At 36.1% G+C, this 20584-nt stretch overlaps 1 protein-coding gene, 2 long non-coding RNA genes and 1 pseudogene across 9 annotated transcripts; 2 read left to right on the top strand and 2 right to left on the bottom strand.

The window, feature by feature from the left end:
* Positions 1 to 878: 878 nt before the first annotated feature.
* LOC133738156 (uncharacterized) lies at positions 879 to 5631 on the bottom strand. 7 transcript variants are annotated; one of them, XR_009859977.1, is made up of 9 exons: positions 4889 to 5590; positions 4684 to 4793; positions 3716 to 3838; positions 3156 to 3391; positions 2706 to 2833; positions 2447 to 2601; positions 1868 to 1973; positions 1695 to 1744; positions 879 to 1205 (listed from the first exon to the last, which is right to left on the bottom strand). It is a non-coding gene; the product is annotated as an uncharacterized LOC133738156 (long non-coding RNA). The 7 variants fall into 7 exon arrangements; XR_009859978.1 differs by lacking the exon at positions 3156 to 3391 and adding an exon at positions 2086 to 2207 and having other exon boundaries at positions 4889 to 5583; XR_009859976.1 differs by having other exon boundaries at positions 3156 to 3237; positions 4889 to 5564.
* Positions 5632 to 5883: 252 nt separating this feature from the next.
* LOC133738155 (WPP domain-interacting tail-anchored protein 1-like) lies at positions 5884 to 8714 on the top strand (annotated as a pseudogene).
* A 3066-nt stretch (positions 8715 to 11780) lies between these two features.
* On the bottom strand, positions 11781 to 14180 carry LOC133738157 (uncharacterized). Its single transcript, XR_009859981.1, has 3 exons — positions 14051 to 14180; positions 12443 to 12507; positions 11781 to 11981 (listed from the first exon to the last, which is right to left on the bottom strand). It is a non-coding gene; the product is annotated as an uncharacterized LOC133738157 (long non-coding RNA).
* A 1277-nt stretch (positions 14181 to 15457) lies between these two features.
* On the top strand, positions 15458 to 19571 carry LOC133736522 (butanoate--CoA ligase AAE1). The gene is made up of 3 exons (XM_062164042.1): positions 15458 to 15657; positions 16227 to 16552; positions 17855 to 19571. The coding sequence occupies exons 2-3, from the start codon at positions 16355 to 16357 to the stop codon at positions 19319 to 19321; spliced, it is 1665 nt and encodes a 554-aa protein (XP_062020026.1). The 5' UTR covers positions 15458 to 15657; positions 16227 to 16354; the 3' UTR covers positions 19322 to 19571.
* Positions 19572 to 20584: the final 1013 nt, after the last annotated feature.

The raw sequence follows: 20584 nt of genomic DNA, 5'->3' as shown, positions 1-20584 counted from the left end.
TTTTCATTTATCTATTTTGGTAGTTGAGAGAGAGAGAGAGAGAGAGATGGTTTGATTGTCAGAGGCCAGGTAGCTAAGAGATTTATGGGGTTAATTTCCGGTCTTTCTTTCTCCTCATCCTAAAGGATTTTGGTCAAGTAGTGAAGAGACTTAGTTTTGCAAATTTCATGTCTTGCTTTCTCCTCATTGTCTTGAATTCACTACTACAATAAGTTAATCAGACGACAGATATTTGGAGTTGTGTGATGACCAGCCTCACTGTGGTCTAAACGAGTGTTGTGTGATTGAAAAATCACACAACGGTGATTTCACCTTTGTGTGACAATACTTTGCTCAACAGAATACTTGTTTCCGTTGTGTGAATTCTGCGCAGGCATGTGCCTGGCATGGCATGCGTGGGGATGTGTCGACACATTCAGACAACAGAAGAAGAAATTCGCCGTTGTCTGAGATTCATAACATACAACAGATATAACTCATTCTTTGTTGTGTGAGGTTCATAACACACAACAGATATTACTCATTCTTTGTTGTCTGAGATTAATAACACACAACTGAAGTGAAATTATCTCCCTTGTCTGTTGATTACTCAGACAACAGAGATGATTCATTTCTGTTGTGTGTTATGAATCTCACACAACAGAACTTTGTTTTCTTTTGTTGTTGGTTGTTAGTTCACACAACCACTATATTTGGTTAGCTGTGGTGTGAATATTGTAATCAGATTGGGAAATAGCCAATTACTATTGTAGGAGAAGCCTTAATTTTGAACTCTTTTACAGTCATACAATACATTGTTTTGTATTGCGTTGTATGAGATCAATGCTAGGTGAAATCATACAAAATCAATGCTAGAGATTATTACCAATGAACAATAATTTTATATTAATGCTAAAAGTAACTTTGATACATCAAAACAAACTCCAATCGATTCACTATATACAATTTTATAAGCATTTAAACATTTTATTGAACTAAGCCTTCTAATTTCATAAGCTATACAAGATTGTGTTCGATCCTCACCCACAAGCAATGCTGCAATACGAGCAATCCAATTTCCATCTTGTGTAGCATATGCTTGAGGATTCTGATGGAAAAGTTCATTATCTTGTGCAGCATTAGCTCTAGATTAATCTCCTACATGGAATCTTAGGCCTGAATCCACACCCAACTTGGATGCCAAGGACAGTTGCCTTTGCTGCTTTCTGCATAAAAAAAAAAAAAGAGGTGGAAGTGGTGGCCATGGAAGCAATAGAGGCACCAGAAAATACGCATTGTGAAATCCTTAGAAGAAGCCCAGTCAAAGTCCCAGGAAAATCCTTCATTTTTTGTTTCTCTCAAAAATCCAACAAAGTATCAGATTCTTAATTGGTTTCAATACCTCATTTCCTTTAGTCCTATATAAATGTGTAACAGAAAACGCAGCATCAAGGGCTTGATCAAATTCTGTTAGTCCTATATTGATGCAATTCCTTATGTTTCATCATTCTATTCATGCAAATTCCAACTAATAGACGCTTTCATCAAATCGATTCAACTCTTTCTTAAAAGAATCCATGAAACAAATAGATATCATACAAGCTAATAATTCTTTTGATACCCAAAACGAATATCAATATAAGGTAACTACGTACTGAAGCAATTAGTTCACCAGAAAAAAAAGTAACAAGAAAAACCAAAGTTAAGATTCATACTTGAGACAAGAAGAAAGAGAGTGTGGAAACAAGGAGTTCTTAACATACGCCTGCACACAGAGGATTAATAGATAAACTGTTAGAAAAATTTAAGAGACAATGATACCAACACTGTCCCCAAAAGAAACAAATGATGCATCCATATCTAAATAACTGAGATATGACAAAAGTACCTGCTTTACAGCCTGCCCATTCATTTCTCATGACCTCTGGGATATGATCAAACCAGCATCCTTCAAGTTCCTTCTAAAGGCATTCACGAGACTGCTAGTATGAGGCCTGTCCAGATAAATTAGAACATATAAAACTTTAGAAAATTTGGGAAATGTAAATACATGAAAGACAAGATCGTGAGGGTAAATGTACATTTCAAACAAAGATCTAATCCTACCTCAAAGACCAGTCAGTTTACATCAAACTCTCTATAAGTTTATTGGCTACATATAGGTCAGAGAAAACTTAAGGTTTGTAATGTCAAAGTCTGAGCATCTTCAGACCTGAAGCTTTAACAACCTGCTCATTGAGTAGAGAAAAACTAAATAAAAATAAACTTTTTTTTTCCAAGACAAGTTCCTATGCCTAAGAAAGATAAAGAACAAAAATTATCTTCTTTTGTTCATCACTAGTTCACTACAATCATTGATGGAAGCTTAGAACAAGAAGGGAAACTGCTAATACACAACCTACTACTAATGATTTGTATTAGTATAGAGAAAGGTGTTGACTTGCTAAAACAGGTAAGAGTATCATACCAGCTCTTGTGTTAAGTAGAGATGACCAATTGAAGACCATATTTCGATACATGTGATCAAATCAGCATTGCGTTGATTGACAGCTTCCAAATGTGTAGCCAAGTGACAGTTCACAGAGCACATTATCTGATCATAGACTCTGATTCTCATAGAGCCTGGACATGATTAGTAAGGTTAGAAAAACATGCCAACGAACTGCAGGCTTATTATATTAGGTGAAAGTCTAATTCCTAGAGTTTAGTTCACGCTAATCACTTACCAAAGAGATATGAACAAGCCTGCTAGCTGCCTAGAACCCATACATTCATAAGCTTTCCTTCTTGAAAAGCCTTTCCTATATTATCCAGCCACCAATGCCCAACAGAACTCCTTTCAAGCCCTACCTACCTACAAATGGAATAGTAATTTAGTTACAAACAATGAAAGAAGCTCGATACCTAATTACAGCTATGCATCAGCCACTCTCTTGTTGGCTAGAGGATTCTAAAACACAATTAAGGCAATTCTCAAATCATGAACAAAAAACAATTGCAGCACAATAAAACCAGCAAATTCACAATTCATATCCCTACTGATTTGACGAAAACAGAACATATATTCAACACTAGAAACTTCAACCCAATAATCTAAAGGAGCAATCAATAAGGAGATTATCAAAGTACAAAATAGATGCAGAATATACCACAAAGTAGCAACTTGTCACCCTCACCTCAACTTAATAACCGAGCTTCTTAAAACCCAAATCGGAAAGAAGTTTAGTTCTTCTCCTTGTTTTCTCTTCAATCCGCAGTCTCAAAAAAAGAAAAACAGAACTAAGAGGTACTCATCCCAAATAAGTATCTCAATGGGGAAGAAAAACAGAAAAAAAGAAGAAAAGGTGAAAGTCAAACGGTGAAAGAGATAAGACCTTGAGCTAGGTGGCTTCTAGGTGTCAAACACGTGAAGCTAGCATCCACTGATGCTTAATAAACAAAAATAAACTTAATCTAAAAACTAACTAGCTTTATCAATAACAAAAAAATAACCTTAGGTAAAAGAACATGGTAAAAGAACTCATCCTAAAAACAACTTTAGGTAAATTAAGAAAAAAGAAAAAGAAAAAAAATTTGTTTCAGGATTTCACACAAGAAATCAAGGTATGCTATAATCTTCTCGCCAACATCTTCCCATTTAACTAAAGGACTTCTATCCACTATGGCACTATTTATCATTTCAACCAATTTTTCATCATAACCTGCACCAGAATCTTTGCATAGGTTCTGATCTTACAATATATTGGTATGACTCCTCATTGCTGGTATGCTTGTACTGGGATGCAAAGCCTTGGGTCTTACATGATTTCGTGAATTCGACATTGTTGATAGCTGCAGTCCAACTCCTCAAATCAAAGACCTAAATTGTAATTCAAATCAGTGACAATGGGACACTGCATATACAAATATATATAGAGAACATCAAGTTTGAACATAGACCTTCAACCAAAATTTTGAACATATACAAATATATATATATATATATATATATAGCTGTCGATTTGTTGTCAATCCTTCAATAATACAAATATCTACAAAAATGACCACCATAACTAATTAAATAAGAAATTAATCATTATAACCGCAACGCATCAAAAATACTTCATATTGCAATTAGTACAAAAATGGAAAGTATTTCTTCATAACATATCCACTTCAACCAAGACAATAAATAATGCAACAAGTTTTGTGTTTACACAAAAGTGGAGAAGAACAATATAACAGCTACATATATATAGAGTTCAACTCAGCTGAGAGATTACTTGGATAATAACTGAAGAATGGTGGAGTACTGTTCATTATATATATTAGGCCAAAGAAAAGATGATTGATATGAAAATAAACAATAATTCATTTTATCAGTTCGGCTAAATTGTCAAACTATTTGACAAGTTTAGATGAACAGATAAGACACTAAAGCAAATCAAGTTCTAATAATCCAAATTTCATTGTAGTTTCTATATTAGGCGTTAGTAGATATGTTCTATCCTTAGAAGAAACAATACACTATATGACAGCCAATGAATCCTCGACGATACATTCAATCCTCCCAATGTCATTTTCCAGTATGGTTAATGCATAATCACAAAAACAGAGCCAAAACCTCTGAAACTTCCACAGAATTATCGTTATGATTAACAAACTCATATCAAAATCAACACAGAATATCAAAGACTAAACAAAAAGGTTGAGCTAGATAGATACCCTCAATGATTGAACTTAGTGGCTTTCTGAAGCACTCCAACTGACCTCGATCTTTGAGCGCAATAACCATGTCTAGGGTCATATAGTGCAGAATGAATGAAATCACGAACCTGCCCAATTGAATTCATGAGCTTTATTATCTTGAATTACATAAAGTGAAGAGTCCAAATTGAAAATGATAGGAAGAGTGAGTAAAGTGGCTTACAAGAACTGGTTTTTCACCAACAATGTGTGTGGAGAAAAGGGCTTGCGGTGGAACTGCCCAGAGTTCACATGGGTTCACTACACACATAGCAATTTTACTGTGCTTACAGCATAGAGTGTAGAAGTAAGATAGATACAAAGAATACCTTTGGGGCTGCGGAAGAGCAAAAGAAGCGTCTTGGAACGAAGAGTCCGACTCATCATCGCCATTAGCTACCAGGTGATGAAGGTTGCGGGCCCACCGAGAGGGTTTCAGTGGCAGTGCAGAGGATGGGAGGGAGGTTTCGCTGAGTGTGTCGAGAAACCCTAGATTGCAGATTGATGATATCAAATACACCATTGCTAAACCTCCCGGGAAAAACCCTCCAACTGAACACTACCTTCAGAGAGAGTGGGCTAGGATTGCGAAGGAGAGAGGGAAATTAGGGTTAGGCTTATGAGGTAGAAGGTCTTGGGTGACTGTTTGGGGGTGGAGGTCGATTCTCGAAGAATGTCTCGGATTAGAGAAATTAGAGTTCTTCCGGGGCCAGATCCATGGTTGATTCAAGACAGGTCAAAGCTTTAGGGCCAAAGATTGAAAATTTGGGGGAGATTTGGGGGGAGAGAGAGAGAGAGAGAGGGATGTTGGGAACGGAAGAAAGGTAGTAGAAGAAGAAGGGGAGGTGGCAGAAAAAAGGTGGAGTGAACCCTGATCGAGGCTATTGGTTTCAATAAAGACTACTTAAGTTACTAAACGGGAGACTTCAAGTTTCTCCAACAACATAAAATTAATGGACCGTTGTATGAGTATATGATGACAAAGAAGGTTGAAAGGGAAAATTTGCCCCGGGAATTATGTGCTCATTTCCCTCCATCTAGGTCTCACATTCACACAACGGAAACTTCTTAAATAAGTTGTGCAATATCTTCCTAAAAAAAAAGTTTTCAATTTGCTTACATTCACACAACATAAACATATTTGTACCGTTGTATGATAGAGTTTGTGTTAATACACAACAGCAGATTTTACTTCTGTTGTGTGATGAGTGTTGTGTGTTTCAATTTTTGTAGTAGTGATTATTTGTGTTTGTTTTATTTTCCTCAGATGTTGTGGGAATTTCAGCACCATATGAGAAACAAAGAATTCTTTGATTCTAGGATCCTTGGTGCTATTGTTTGTCTTCTAAGATACAATAAAAGTTTGATCTTCTAAAAACTGAGGATAGGCTAAGTAACTGAAAAGGCTATACCATGAAGCTAAGTTCTTGATAGTGTATATATATACACCTCCTTAAACTTGAAACGTGAGGATATTTTTATTTTAGCATGTAGTTTAATAATCTATACCATTCATTTTCTAATTACATACACACATATGAATCTTACAAAAAGTTAGCCAAATAGGAAAATATTTACCATTTTATTAGCACAATATTCGTTTTAATTTTATGTAATGGACTACATTTGTTTACACAATTTTGAATGACCAAATGATTATGGATTTGGTTGATTTCCTGTAGGCACAATTCTTGTATAGGAATCTAAAGAATCACCGGTTGAAATCATTGAATCATGTAGTCATATACTAGTGTAAAATAGTAAAAATCCTTAAATTATTAAAGTAAGGAGGTTTTCTCTCTAGAACGGGCCTATACATACATATGTGTATGTGTTTGTGTAAAGCTTTAGGTACATTCATTGTTGATCCAATTGCTGATGGTTTGTTATTAATATGGACTTGTAAATGTGTACAGTCTGCTTGATATTTTTGTTTCTTATTGGATGGGTTGAATTGTCATACAATTGCAGCAGTATGTCAACATTAACTTATGATTATCCAAGATTGCAAACCCCTAAACCCTGGATCCTAAACTCTAAACCCTAAATATTAGAGGTTGATTTTGGAATTCAACTTCTCTATAGTACCAAGAAATCAGAAAAGTTTCGGAGTTTGGGTTTAGAGTCAGTATGCATGAATTTAAACCGTGAACCTAATTGTTCAAGGCCATTTCTACATAAGTAGTAACTCTTAACATTTGTTATGTTTCTGTTGCGCCTGTTTGTTTTGTTCTATTGGTGTTCAGGTTTCAGAACCATTTGAATAGTTGCACAGTTAAAATGGATTATGATGCTACTCATGAAGCAAGTGATTTTGGCAACGATGTTAATATTGACGTCCCAGTAGTAGAATCAAATAGAGTTGATAGTCTTGAAAGGGTTTCATTTGAGGGCATGGTTATAAGAGAATTACAAAATGTGGGCGAGGTTATAACTCGAGTTGAGTTGGATCTAGCATGTGCTTCTGAGAAGTTGCTTAATTTAATTGGTTTTATGATGCATGTGGCAACCAAGGAGAGTGATTTTGATGCCTTTATATCCAAGGAAGAGAAGACAATAGTTGGTTCTGTCGAGAAGGCTCTAGAGTTCACTCTCTTATCTGGAATATTAGACTCTGAGGTAGGTGAATTGGATAAGGTCATAGCTTTAATTCAAACGGAGATTACGGCTGCTCAAGAGCTACTATCTTTATATACATACTTAGGAGAAACATTTACAGTAATGGAAGAAAAGCTGCAGGATTCTGAGCAGTCTTTGAAGCAGTTGCAAGAACAAATCTCTGAAATCAGGATGCAATCTCTGAAGTTCCAGAGAATCCTTTCATGCTCCGATGGAGAAGAAAATTGTAAGATACCAGTCTCATTCTTATTGTGTATATGGTGATCAAGGTTGTTGGGATTTTATAATGGTAGGCTAGACATGCATTATAATCACCTTTGGTGCATAAATCGAATTGTTAGGGAGTGTTACTGTTACTTCCATTCTGTTCTGTTCCGTTCTAATGCATGCATATTATGGGGTTGCTAGAAAACATATAGTGGGAGGCCTGCAGGCAGGTTTTTCTAACCACCTTCAGTGCATAAGTCGATATAGTAGAGACTAACTGTTGATTTTATTCCATTCTAATGCATGCATATTGATAGGGAATAGCAACAAAGGAGTACTGGGCCATTTAGAAGATGATATATTTTCAAGCAAGAATGTACTAATGAAAATGCGAACTGTTAAACATCAGAGACATATTTTGAGGATGCTAGAGAAATCTTTGGCAAGCGAAATGGATCTTGAAAAGAAATTGACTGAATCAAAACACATTGAAGAGGATCTAAAACTGAGACTACTCTCTTCAGAACAAGAGGCATATTGCATGGAGGATGAAATCAGTGAAATGAGAAATGTTATTACATATCTGAAAGAAAAAGAAGCAAAAGTTGAAAATAGGGCTCAAAATGCAGAAGCCAAATATAAATTATTAGCAGAGACCAACACAGAACTTAATGAAGAGCTCAGACTTCTTAAGACACAGTTAACAGAATTGACATGCGGTTGCAACATGCCGTGGCATCTGCTGAAGCTAGGTAGGAGAAACAAAACATGTTGAATTCGACTATCATAGATATGGAAAATGTGATAAAGCATCTAAAGCAGAAGGTTTCAAAAGCTGAAAGTCGGGCTGATAGTGTAGAGGACAAGTGTATGATAGTATTAATTAGAATCTAATGCAGCACTAAATGAGGAAGTAAACTTTCTGATGGATAGATTGAAACGCGTGGAGGCAGCTTTCCATCAAGCTAAGGAAGCAAAATTAGCTACTGCAACTGATATTGCACTCCGGTCAAAAGACGTTATTACAGACTTGATAGTGCAACTTGCTTTTAAAGACAGCACTTTCATAAGCAGGTCTCTACCATCTTATATCTTATTAATATTCAAGTTCAGGATTGGAATTTGACTATCAAGTGGAAAACATATATTCTTTTGCTGTCTATCATTATTTTTTCTTGGACTAAGTTCAATTTGCCTCATCTAATTTTTGGTCGAAAATCATGTTAGTCCATGGTCTTTTTATTTTTTTTTTGTTTTTTGTTTTTTATATAATCAATATCATCTCTGCACTTCCAATATTCCTCTTTAGTTTCCAATCCTCAGAGCTCCATCCAATTGTGCGGTCAAATGATGGCGTGGCACTGACAGCATGGCCTACTTTTCAGCTGTTCAAGTTGAAGAGCGTCCCCCTTTCCGATATTTCTCTCCGGTCACTCAACTCTCCCCTCCATCTGTAGGGTTCTTCGAATTACTCTCTTTCTTGCTTGCTTGCAAAATCGAGCCTTTATTAGGGTATTGAAGCTTAAGTTGGATTTCTTCTTCTTCACCAACCCTTTTTTTAAAAAAAAAAAAAAAAAAACCCCATCACTTCTCCTCATTTCCCACAACCTTTTCTCTTTCTCTTTCTATGTTTCTCTCTCACACAAAGATCGAAGCTTTAGCTCAGATAACACAAAGATGTGATAAACCACATGATGCAACAACAGAACACATCAACCACAAGATCATATCATACAACACATATACAATATCAATTAAACCAGCTGCACAACATCCACACATGATCTGCAGAATTGCTTTCCTAGTGGCATAAGGACTCCACCTGGATCAATGACGCTCTGGATCCCTGCAGAAACAGCTTGGCCTAGGTTAGACATCTTGAGCACCTGGAATGAGGATGAATAGAAGAACTGGAACAAAAGCCTTCTGTATGTCAACACCAAAAGCTTCAGAATGGGGCTGAACAATATGCTAAAACCAGTGATGAATACAGGGACTTTGCTCCCTATTTATATTGGCCAAAACCACGAGTTGAACTCATCCCATAAGGAGTCCAACACTGCTTCATGTTTATCTAGATAGGAGACTTAGAATTGATCACAAATACTTAATGTAATACAGGTTGATTACTAATGAGTTTCCTACTTCTATTGAGAGATATACACCTCAATAGATAACCAGAATTAGAGTTGTATTCATGTTCTTCTTGTTATTTCCATAGGATTAAATCGATTGGGTTTATCTTAATGTAATGTCAGATGATGTTAAGTCCACATATTCTAACAAGATGGACTCAATTTCAAGCACAAGGAGGCCTTGTTTCAAGAGTTGAGTGACCATCTTGAAATAGCCAGTTCAAAACCACCATAGCTTGGTACGGCAGGGAAAGAGAAAGGTTCGAAGAGTGACACTGATTTGAGTAGTCAGAAGAGTGCAAGCAAGAGCAAAAAGGCCAACCTGTTACCGTGGTTGTTAGCTGTTGAAGATGGAGTTGGCTCCAACCCTAAGGGAAAAATACTTGCCCTAAATTTGGATGCATGCCTTTTTTGAGTAGGAGTAACTTCTATATGCTTTTCTGATATGTTTCTAGTTGATATCTATACCACAATTGCGTGGCGGCAGATTAGGCTAGATGAATGATCTTTCCTTAGAAAGTGAGTTTGTTCTTGCTTGGTTAGGCTTGCTTCATGCGAGCGTCCCGTAGACTTTAATGAGTTTAGTATTGGCTTAGATAAGTTTCTCAGTTTTTTATAACCGGATTCTTGTGTAAGTGCATGTTAGACTGATGCCTACTTTATGTCTGATTTTTGATAATACAAATTCCTATTAAAAAAAAGAAGAAAAAAAAGATATGTATATATGAGGGCAATGGCCTTCCATCAAGAGATTCTTTTTTAGCCATTTTAAGGGATTTTTTTGTGATTTTGTGGGACCTATTTTTTTTTTTATATTACATATCGGCATCTCGACCGTTTAGTTTTTAGGTATCCATGAGTAGATCATTTCTATAAAATTTCAGCCAAATTGATAATCATTAAGGCATTTATAATCATGATCTAGCATTATGAAAAAAACTGTTCAGTTTGGACAAATTCGGTTCATCTATTGATTTGATCTAGTTTGGTACATTAACGATCATCAATTTGAATGAAAATTGGCAGAAATGATCTATTCATGGAGACATAAAAACTGAACGGTCGATATGTTGACATGTGATTGAAAAGTGAGTCACACATGTGATTCTTTAAAATGACCAAAAAAATGATACATCGCTGTGTGTGTATATATATGTCGATAATAATTAACAAGAAGACAAATAGTGTAGAATTTAGTATTATTGATGTTCATATTATCATATATGGTATGATATATGATAAAATAGGAAAATAATGATGGGTGGAGACGTGGAACATGTTAGGCCGAAAAGACAAGACTAGCCAGAGCCCACAGGTACTAGAGTTGGAAATGGAAAATGGGCGTGTAGCTGGAATTTTGTCCTCACTAGAAAGACTTATACTGTGATTCTAGTTTTTTGCAGAGGAATGGATGATGTTAAAAGAGTGAAAATAGAATCCTGGAGCCCCTTATCTAGAGACAAAAACCTGGGGGTAAAAAACTAACTCACATAATCAAAAGCAGAACAGTCCCTGCACCGTTCATAAGGAGAAAAGAGAAACAAAATGAACAGTTACAGGGGGAACAAGAATTAAAATAGAGAATTTGTTCAAAAATGTCCTTATTAGTAGTTTTAGGGGGGTGTATTCAATCTAGATTTTAAATGATTCTGTCTGACTTTTAATAATCCGTGGATTCTCGTGGATTCTTCAGAATCCATGGATTGTTTTAATTCTATATGGATTTAAACAGATTCTATTGTATTATAGTAGCTAGATTTGTTTGGATTTTAATAGATTCTAACTTATATTAGGCTGCATCTATATCCTACAAAAACAATAACCTACATGGATGGCTTCTGAGATTGGCCAATTGCATTTTGGTTCATAACAAGATTTTGGGGAGTTTGTGGCCCTTTAGTGCTTATGACGAAGTGGATGGCATATTACCACTTCCTAGACAATGTACAAGACATGTTATGGGTGATGATAGCAAAGGTTATGACCAGAGTGGAGAGAAGGTTTCTTACAAGTTAGGTAGTATTACTGTAAAAATCATAAGAAACATTCCACAAATTTTCATTGACAAGCATGTGATATACACATTTTTACTCATAATTCATAAGGTGTGGATCAGTGTCTGAAGTTGGCACAGAGAGAAAACAACAATACATTATTTTCTTTTGTGGTTCCTAACAAGCTATGCACATATATTTGCTTCTATAGGCCACTTGTGTGGAAGGAACTTGAGAGCAACTAGCACAAAGTTATTGCAAGATAAAAACATCCGCACGCCTTGTCCTTCTTCCAATTTCCAACTCCATTGAGTTTTTCTATCTGCAACACCATCAAGGCAACTTAATTAGTCCGTAAAAAATTAGCATAATTTCAACTTGGCAATTAAATAAGATGTAGATTAGATTATGAGAGCAAGTCCAGCATCCAATAATCCTCAATGGAGTGATTCAATCTAGCAAGTCCCCTACCTATAAGGTTATAATCTTATCATAGCTAGCTTAATTAAATGTTAGTTAGAATACATATATATTTGCATCAGTAACACTACTAAAGAGCAGTTTGATTATAGCTAGTCTCCAATTATGAAAGAAAGTCTATTCAAGATTACATAAAGCAGATTTCCATACAAAGTCATCAAAATCATAACCAGTCACATGAAAAATAAATAGGGAGCCGCACACAAACCAAATGAAGTAAAATTACAGCTAAAAGATGCAATACATGGTGGAGGACATCCTCACTATCATTTGTTAAAATTCATGAACTGAAGCAAAGTGTACCTCAAATTAAGTTCCAAAGACCAAGGGTTATAGCTCCCCAAAGACAAAAGAAACTGATGGTTCTCCTGCAAAGTAAAGCTCTCTAGAGTTAGCTAAAATTACAATTTATGGAAGAAGAGCACCTAGCTTGTTAGATCAGCTGGAAAAAAGACAATGCAGAAATTAAGAATAAATAAAAAAAAAGACAATGCAGAAATTTGAAAGAGAAGACAAGTAGGGTGTAAATAAATGAAAAAGAAATCACTTAGCTAGATACCTTATTACGGTAAAAGCTAGCAAATAGCAGCAAATCCAAACAGTATAGCAGATTTGGATAAAAACCATAGTATGCCACTCTTGTCAAAACTAATAAAAAAGATGGCACATTTGCCATTATCAAATTACACCAGTTTTGATTGCAACAAATAACAGCTGGTATGATTTGCAATAGAACTAGCTACCAAGAGTAGAGCCTTTAACTAATGATGAAAGGATCACTTTCAATTAAAGCAAAGAAGACCCTTGTTTTTCTCTTTTTCTTTTTGTCCGTATCAAGATTCTAGCCACTTGAAAAAAATTTCAACATTCCAACCATTTGATATTTTTTCAGTACAAGTATTACAGAGACATTAATCTTATTCATTTTGATTAAAACACCTAGAAAGGATCACAAAATGTTCCACTTTCCCGCCAATGCTTGGCAAATCATTTTTTCCCCATTTTTGATTCAAATGCCATCAAATTTTCACAATTTCTTTTTATTTTATTTGAAGGTTAGATTCTGATACATGTCCCATATATTCAGAAGGAATAGTACATAAGCAGTGAACAAGGATCTGAAGCTAAAAATGGTCACACGAAAAAAGAAGAAGAAGGCAACTCACAATAGAACTTCCTGAATGATCAGCAAGCACCAATTCAAGTTGCAAGGCTTCAAGAGCAGTTGATAGTTTAGGTTAAAATTAAGCATACAATTCTATTGATTGCTTCAAGGGAGGCTTTCAATGTAACTCGAGTTTCAACTTAATTAACTAGGACTTCTTCATATAGCAATCTACAATCAATGGAAGAATGAAAACGTGTTGAGCCAGGGTATATATATATATATATATATATATATATATATATATATATATATATATATATATATATATATATATGGCATAATTCTAAAGCTAGCGAGTGTATGCACCAACAGTTGACCACCTCATTTGTGTGCACCCGATCACAAAAACAAGATCTGTATTGTTTTCAACGTACAGCAACAACATATTTTTGGATGCAAACTAACCCTTGTCATTCTCATTGGTATAAATAAGGATAACTTGATTAGTTTCTAATAAGGACATCACTCTTTCTATAAGCTCAATAGTCCAATACAAAGCCAAACATAAATTTCAGCCTAAAAAAGAAAAAGCCCCAAAAGAAGTCAAGTATAATATCAAACCAAATATGCAGAATCCAACACATAATACGCAATCTAGGTACATGAAATCCTTGAGCAAATCAAATAAAAACGCCCTTTCAATGTCAAAAAGAAGAATAATATGTCTGCATAAACGTTCTAACCTGATCAAATTAATAGCTAAAACCATTGCAATCAACATTGAACATGCGTATCAAAAATACCTTTTTAACAAGTGATGATTTCCAGCAGATTCACAGGTTGAGGTCAGCTCCAGGTCAGTTTGTCATCTCAGGTAAGATCTTCTTCTCTCTTTGACGTCTTTTCATCTTCAGAGTGCGAGAGAGAAAAAAAAAAAAAAAAACAAAGACGTCAAAATCTCACGTCTAGAGGGTGGATTTCTGATAGGGTTTGGTATTTATACCAAGCACCCTAGAATCCTACAAAATCAAGCATCTAATAAAATCTTTCAAAATCGTTGGGCTTTTGAATACCATCAGATTTAAAAGGACTTTTTAAAATCTTGATTGAATACCACAGGATTTTAAAGGACTTTTTAAAATTTTTAAAATTTTGATTGAATACCACAAGATTTTAAAGAACTCTTAAAATACAAAACAATCCTATAAACTCCTAATTGAATACACCCCCCTTAGTGTTAAGAATTATTATTAATGACTTATCTTTAATTAGTAACTAGCGGGGCCCATATCTTATGTGTGTGGAGAGATTTTTTTTTTTTTTTCTTTTTTAAAAGAGGATCAAAGGGTATTACTCCTGCCTCCATGGTCAGGGGCGGAGCCATGTTAGGGTCTACTGGGTCCCGTGCCCCACTGGGATTTTTAATAAGTAGCATAGAGTTTCCCTTAGTAACTAAACGCCAAGTTGGTGCAGTGGTGGCTCCTTGATTCTAGCTACTAATGTAGCTGCAGGTCTCAGGTTCGAGGCCCTTTGCAGCATTGGACTTTGTTTTGTTTTCAAATTCTTGCTTTTTTAACATTAACACCATTATTTCTTATAATTTTAAAAATCAAAGATAAAATATAATTTCTTACTTTTTAAACCTTAACACTATTATTTCTTATAATTTTAAAAATCAAAGATAAAATATATAACCATCATTAAGAAAACTATAAATTTGATTAAAAATATATATAACTTTTTTTAAAATATTGATATTTTCGTAACTTTATTCTAATTTATTAATTTTTATTAAAGTTTGATTACTTGACATATGCAAATTTTTTTTCTTCTAAGATTTCTGGGTGCCCCCCTTGAGTTTAATTTCTGGCTCCGCCACTGTCCATGGTGACTTGAATCCATGACTTCGTACATAGGTAGTGGGTGCTCTAACTACTGAGCTAACACCATAGGTGTGGAGAGATATGAAATAGCGAGAAGTTTCTTTCCTCCGTGTTTATAGGAATTTCTTTTTATTTTATTTATATCTATATTCTATTGAATCTATTATCTTTATTAGTTAATTTTATTTTAAAATTCATTGCCATAATTGGAAATATGACATATCTGGTAAGCGTAACTTCAGTTTGCGGTACAAATTTGACAGCTACCACCCTAGTTTGACGGTTGACATGAAAATGACATTTGTGGAGAACTAACCCGCTACCTTCATCTATGTCATCAACCACAACGAAGCACAGATACCACCTCCTTTACCTCGACTCCCCCTCTTCTTCATATTATTTGAGTACTTCATGTGGATGCAATCGATCTCAACAGACCTTGATGATGAGATTTGAAGGTTGATTTTGTCTCTCAGCTCATCCAAACTCTACAGCATCCCACTGAGACCCGGAACAAACCAAGTCAGGTACCTTCTAGTTCTTCATTTCTGAATACCTTCATCCCCATTTTGTTTATGTTTAGTTTATGATCAAAGATGTAGGCGATCTTTATTTTCTTTGATTAAAGATGTGGGTTACTCTGATTTTGGAGCTTTTGTCCTTTGAGAAAGAATGTTTCACCGGAAACAATACTTGAAGTGCTGCTTTACCTTCCATTTTGTTTAGTTATGGTTTTCATGTCTTTAGCACCATGAAAGGTGACGTGAAAGTTCAGCATCAATAGATAAGTTGATGCTGTTGAATGATTAATTGGTATATTTGGAGCTTCCTCTTGTCCCACATATATATATATATTGATGGTGATGGACACAGTTGCTGTTTACAATTTGACATTTCCAATGTCCAAAGCAGTGCACGAATTGGAAAATTTACAGACTTTTTTGGCAATCCCTTCAACCTTTAGCATATTACAGAGTCAACGTTCTTTGTTGTTTTCTTTCCATTGCACATACCTTCAAGTTTTGTATACTAGTCCAATACTTATCTTATTGCTGTGCTACAGTTCCTGATATTGCTCTTTGTGCCGCTATTGTAGCTAATCTCAACGCGAAGAGTTGTATAGTTTGCGTGATTCATTATTATACAAGTCCAGATTCCTGAAGGACCAAATTCTCAGATAAAAACGTTATATTTAGTTTGTGGTTCTGCCTGATTGTGAAACTGATGGAGGGTGCGATTAGGTGCTCCGCCAACTATGTTCCTCTTTCTCCGATCAGCTTCTTGGAGCGCTCAGCCATGGTCTACAGGGACAGACCCTCTGTTGTGTATGGAGACATCGTCTACACTTGGAGACAGACACTTGAACGATGCACCAGACTTGCTTCTGCTCTTTCCCAACTTGGAATTTCTCGAGGCGATGTGGTAAGAAACTGAGAACTTTTAATGTTTGTTTCTCTGTTTGTAGCCATTGTTGACTACTTCGCAATTGGATGTTATTGTTTTTCTAAGTTCAGAGTTCGGAGGTGTTGGCTTATCTCTGAATACTATGTAGTTGTACTCCTAATAGCTTGCTGAGAGATTGGATTAGATTGGGTTTTTTTCTCTCTTTTTTTAACTGTACTAATTTTGGAAAATATTTTAACTTGTGAAACATCCCAATCAGACATTTACACACTGATGAAGAGGAGGCTGGTTGTGATTGGCAAGTTGCTGGTTTTGTGTCTTCCACATATGATTTTTTTTTTTTTTGGCTATAATCATTCCCATAGGATTGGAATTTGAATACCATGATCAAGAACAAAGAAAGAGGCGGGAACATGAACCAAAACCCCTCAACCAAAAACAAATGGCATAAAGCCAAATGAGCAAAAAGCCATAAGACATATACAAAGTAATAACCATGAAGCTTGAAAGATGTAAAGCATGCTTAAATCAAAGGTTCAGTCTTACAGTTTGCGTCCTACTTCGGATAGGATAATGAGCATGCATGCTAATAGCTTGTCAAGAGCTTAGATTATATAGTTTTTCCTTTGTTTATCTCTTTTCTGTTCCTGTTTTTTTTTTTTAGAATGCTACAACTTGTGCACATCTCGTTCGTAAATTATCAGAGTTTTAAAGACAAGGCTGGTTGTGATTGGTAGGTTCCTGGTCTTGTTCTTCGCATATGATTGAACTTTGAAGAGCATGATCGCTTTTAGTCTTGTGCTACCCATTGCTTTAAGCTAATGACTTTGCATCTGTATCATCATGTTCAGCCTAATTCGAATAGATGCAGCTGAAGTATTTGTCTTTTAAAGTTTCTCCTTAAGGAGTGTTTGACTAAGTCTCACCCAAAATTCATACTCATAAATATTGAGCCCTACAGTTGAACATTCAGTTCCAAGTTGTTTGTTTGGTAGTGAGATTCTATATTCAAATGGTCATCTTTCTGTGTTTTATAAAAAGGACTACAGTTAAATGAATCTATATGCAAGTTCTCCAGTATGACTTACTTATACATGGCCATGGTGCAAAGTTCCTTTGTCCTGATTTTCTTTAATGATTATTATTTCTCAAGTGGTCAAGGGATTGAGATATGAATCCTAAAAACTGTTGTCACTTTTTCTTTCCTACACTTTAGTCCTCTTTGCCATATTCTTGAAGCCCCAATGCACATATTTGTACTTAAATAGTGATATCCCTGTTCACCTGTGCTTTGAAAAAGCTTTTTGTTGATTTTCACAGGTTGCTGCACTGGCGCCAAATATTCCAGCAATGTATGAGCTCCATTTTGGTGTTCCAATGGCTGGGGCAGTTTTGTGTACACTTAACATACGTCATGATTCAAAAATGGTTTCAGTATTAATGAAGCATTCAGAAGCCAAAATCATTTTTGTAGACTACCAATTTATCCATGTTGCGAAGGGAGCATTTGATATCTTATCCAAGACTGGAACCAAGGTCCCTCTTCTAGTTTTAATTCCAGAGAGTGATCAATCATCTCCTGACTTCTGCAATCCCCCTTCTGCATACATAGAATATGAGAGACTGTTAGGAAAGGGAAATCTTGGTTTTGAGATCCTACGACCAAAAGACGAATGGGATGCAATTTCGCTCAACTACACTTCAGGCACTACTTCAAGCCCAAAAGGTGTCATTTATAGCCATAGAGGTGCGTATCTCAATTCTCTGGCAGGAGTTATTCTCAATGAGATGGTATCAATGCCTGTATATTTGTGGTGTGTTCCCATGTTTCATTGCAATGGATGGTGCCTCACTTGGGCTGTGGCTGCTCAAGGTGGCACTAATGTCTGCCAAAGAAATGTGACTGCAAAAGGAATTTTCACCAGTATATCTCAGCATCGGGTGACCCACATGGGTGGTGCACCTACTGTCTTAAACATGATTGTAAATGCACCTGAAAATGATCGGAGGCCACTTCCGGGCAAGGTAGTGGTGATGACCGGGGCTGCACCACCACCATCCCAGGTACTGTTCAAAATGGAAGAGCTAGGGTTCAGTGTAACACATGCATATGGTTTGACAGAGACTTATGGTCCTGGGACAGTTTGCGCTTGGAAACCTGAATGGGATTCCCTACCTCGAGATGAACAAGCAAAAATCAAGTCACGACAAGGGTTGCAACATATTGGAATGGAGGAACTTGATGTTAAAGATCCGGTCACGATGAAGAGTGTTCCATCTGATGCAAAAACCATGGGTGAGGTTATGTTCAGGGGCAACACTGTTATGAATGGATATTTGAAAGATAATAAATCAACACAGGATGCATTTGAAGGTGGATGGTTTCGCAGTGGGGACTTGGCGGTCAGACACCCAGATGGTTACATAGAGCTAAAGGATCGTTCCAAGGATATTATAATTTCTGGTGGAGAAAACATTAGCACAATTGAGGTGGAATCAGTACTTTTCAGGCATCCAGATGTTCTTGAGGCAGCTATTGTGGGAAAGCCTGATGAATATTGGGGGGAGATACCCTGTGCTTTTGTGAAATTGAAGGATGGTTGTAATGCTAGTGCAGAGGATATCATTAAGTTCTGTAGGGATCGGTTACCCCGCTACATGGCTCCTCGAACTGTTATATTTGAAGATTTGCCAAAGACTTCAACTGGGAAGGTGCAGAAGTATGTACTGAGAGAGAAAGCTAAGGCCATGGGAAGCCCCTCCAAGACCTGCATCAGCAAACTGTAAAGCTTGGTATTTTATGTTGGTGATCTCATGTCAATTCATATCAATTCAAGTTGTGAAATTGTAGCATTTACAATTTCCCCTTGTTTTGGAACTATCTAATCATGTGAAATCGGTACTGGGAAGAAATACAGTAGGCAGCTGTGAAATTCCATTCATTGTACCATGATACCATCGAGTCCAGTGAACCTGTTGAAAGAAATAAGTAGCAACTGATCAGCCCCATTCACATATATACAATCGTTTTCCTCCATGGCTCCTCTTTTGTTGCTTCAGTAACTGTTCGATAATTTGTTTAGCTCGTAGTTTGGAATGAGCAATCTGATCTTTCAAGATTCAAATGGATCTTGATTAGAAGAAGTCGAAGACTTCATTTTGGTAGAAAATAAACAAGTAGTAATTCTTCAAAACCCATTAGAATAAACATACAGTGGGCTCATGTCAAACGACACATATCTCATGTCAATGGAAGATAAGATTACTCGGAAGATTTGTATCTGGAGAAAAATATATCAAACAAGAAGATGGCAAGATACATGTCTCCACATCGATCATAGGGCCAACAAGTCATCACGATCCTTCTGCATTGCCTGTGTCAGATTGGTATCAAAGAGCTCGTATCGGACAGGCATCACCATCTCATAGAAGGGGTTCTTCAAGACATAGTGTACAACTCATAGATGTGTTTCAAGAGCTAGACCTTCCATCTGCTGTGTCCTAAGCTCACTGACAACAAAGAATTTTGTCCCTGCAAAAGTGAATCGGTCTTAATAAAACAGCATAACTTTTCAATTCAAAGCATTCTTATTTACAAGGATAAACTGAACATAGGAAACAAAAGGCAACCAGCAATCCTCTTAAATAAGAAAGCCCCCCTCCATGCCAGAGGCAAGGATGCCAAGCCTAAAATAACAGATACAAGTAACCTGTAAAAGGAAATGTAAAGCATATAAAAACAGAACAACCATTAACTTTGTGCTAGGAAATTCAGGCCATGCAGGTGAATCTGATGTGAGTATAAGGACAACAGAAGAACTGCACAGGGCACATAATTCCAGTTCAGCAGTTGTCGAGGTGTTATGTAGAGTGTTGAGTGTTGACATCTAGCATTTTTCAGAATGTTAAGAACTCACCAATCATCGAATATGGAGTGAGTACAGATTTCATATAAATTTTGCGAGCAATTCTGGACAGTGAATGTTAGGTTTTATTCAGAAAGGCCTCGGTATTATTAGGAATAATATAACAATTTATATTCCTTATGTT

The sequence above is a fragment of the Rosa rugosa genome, chromosome 3, assembly GCF_958449725.1.
Source record: "Rosa rugosa chromosome 3, drRosRugo1.1, whole genome shotgun sequence".
Taxonomy (NCBI): Eukaryota; Viridiplantae; Streptophyta; class Magnoliopsida; order Rosales; family Rosaceae; genus Rosa; species Rosa rugosa.
Note: the sequence above shows the minus strand (reverse complement) of the source record. Positions and strands in the feature narration are given on the sequence as shown.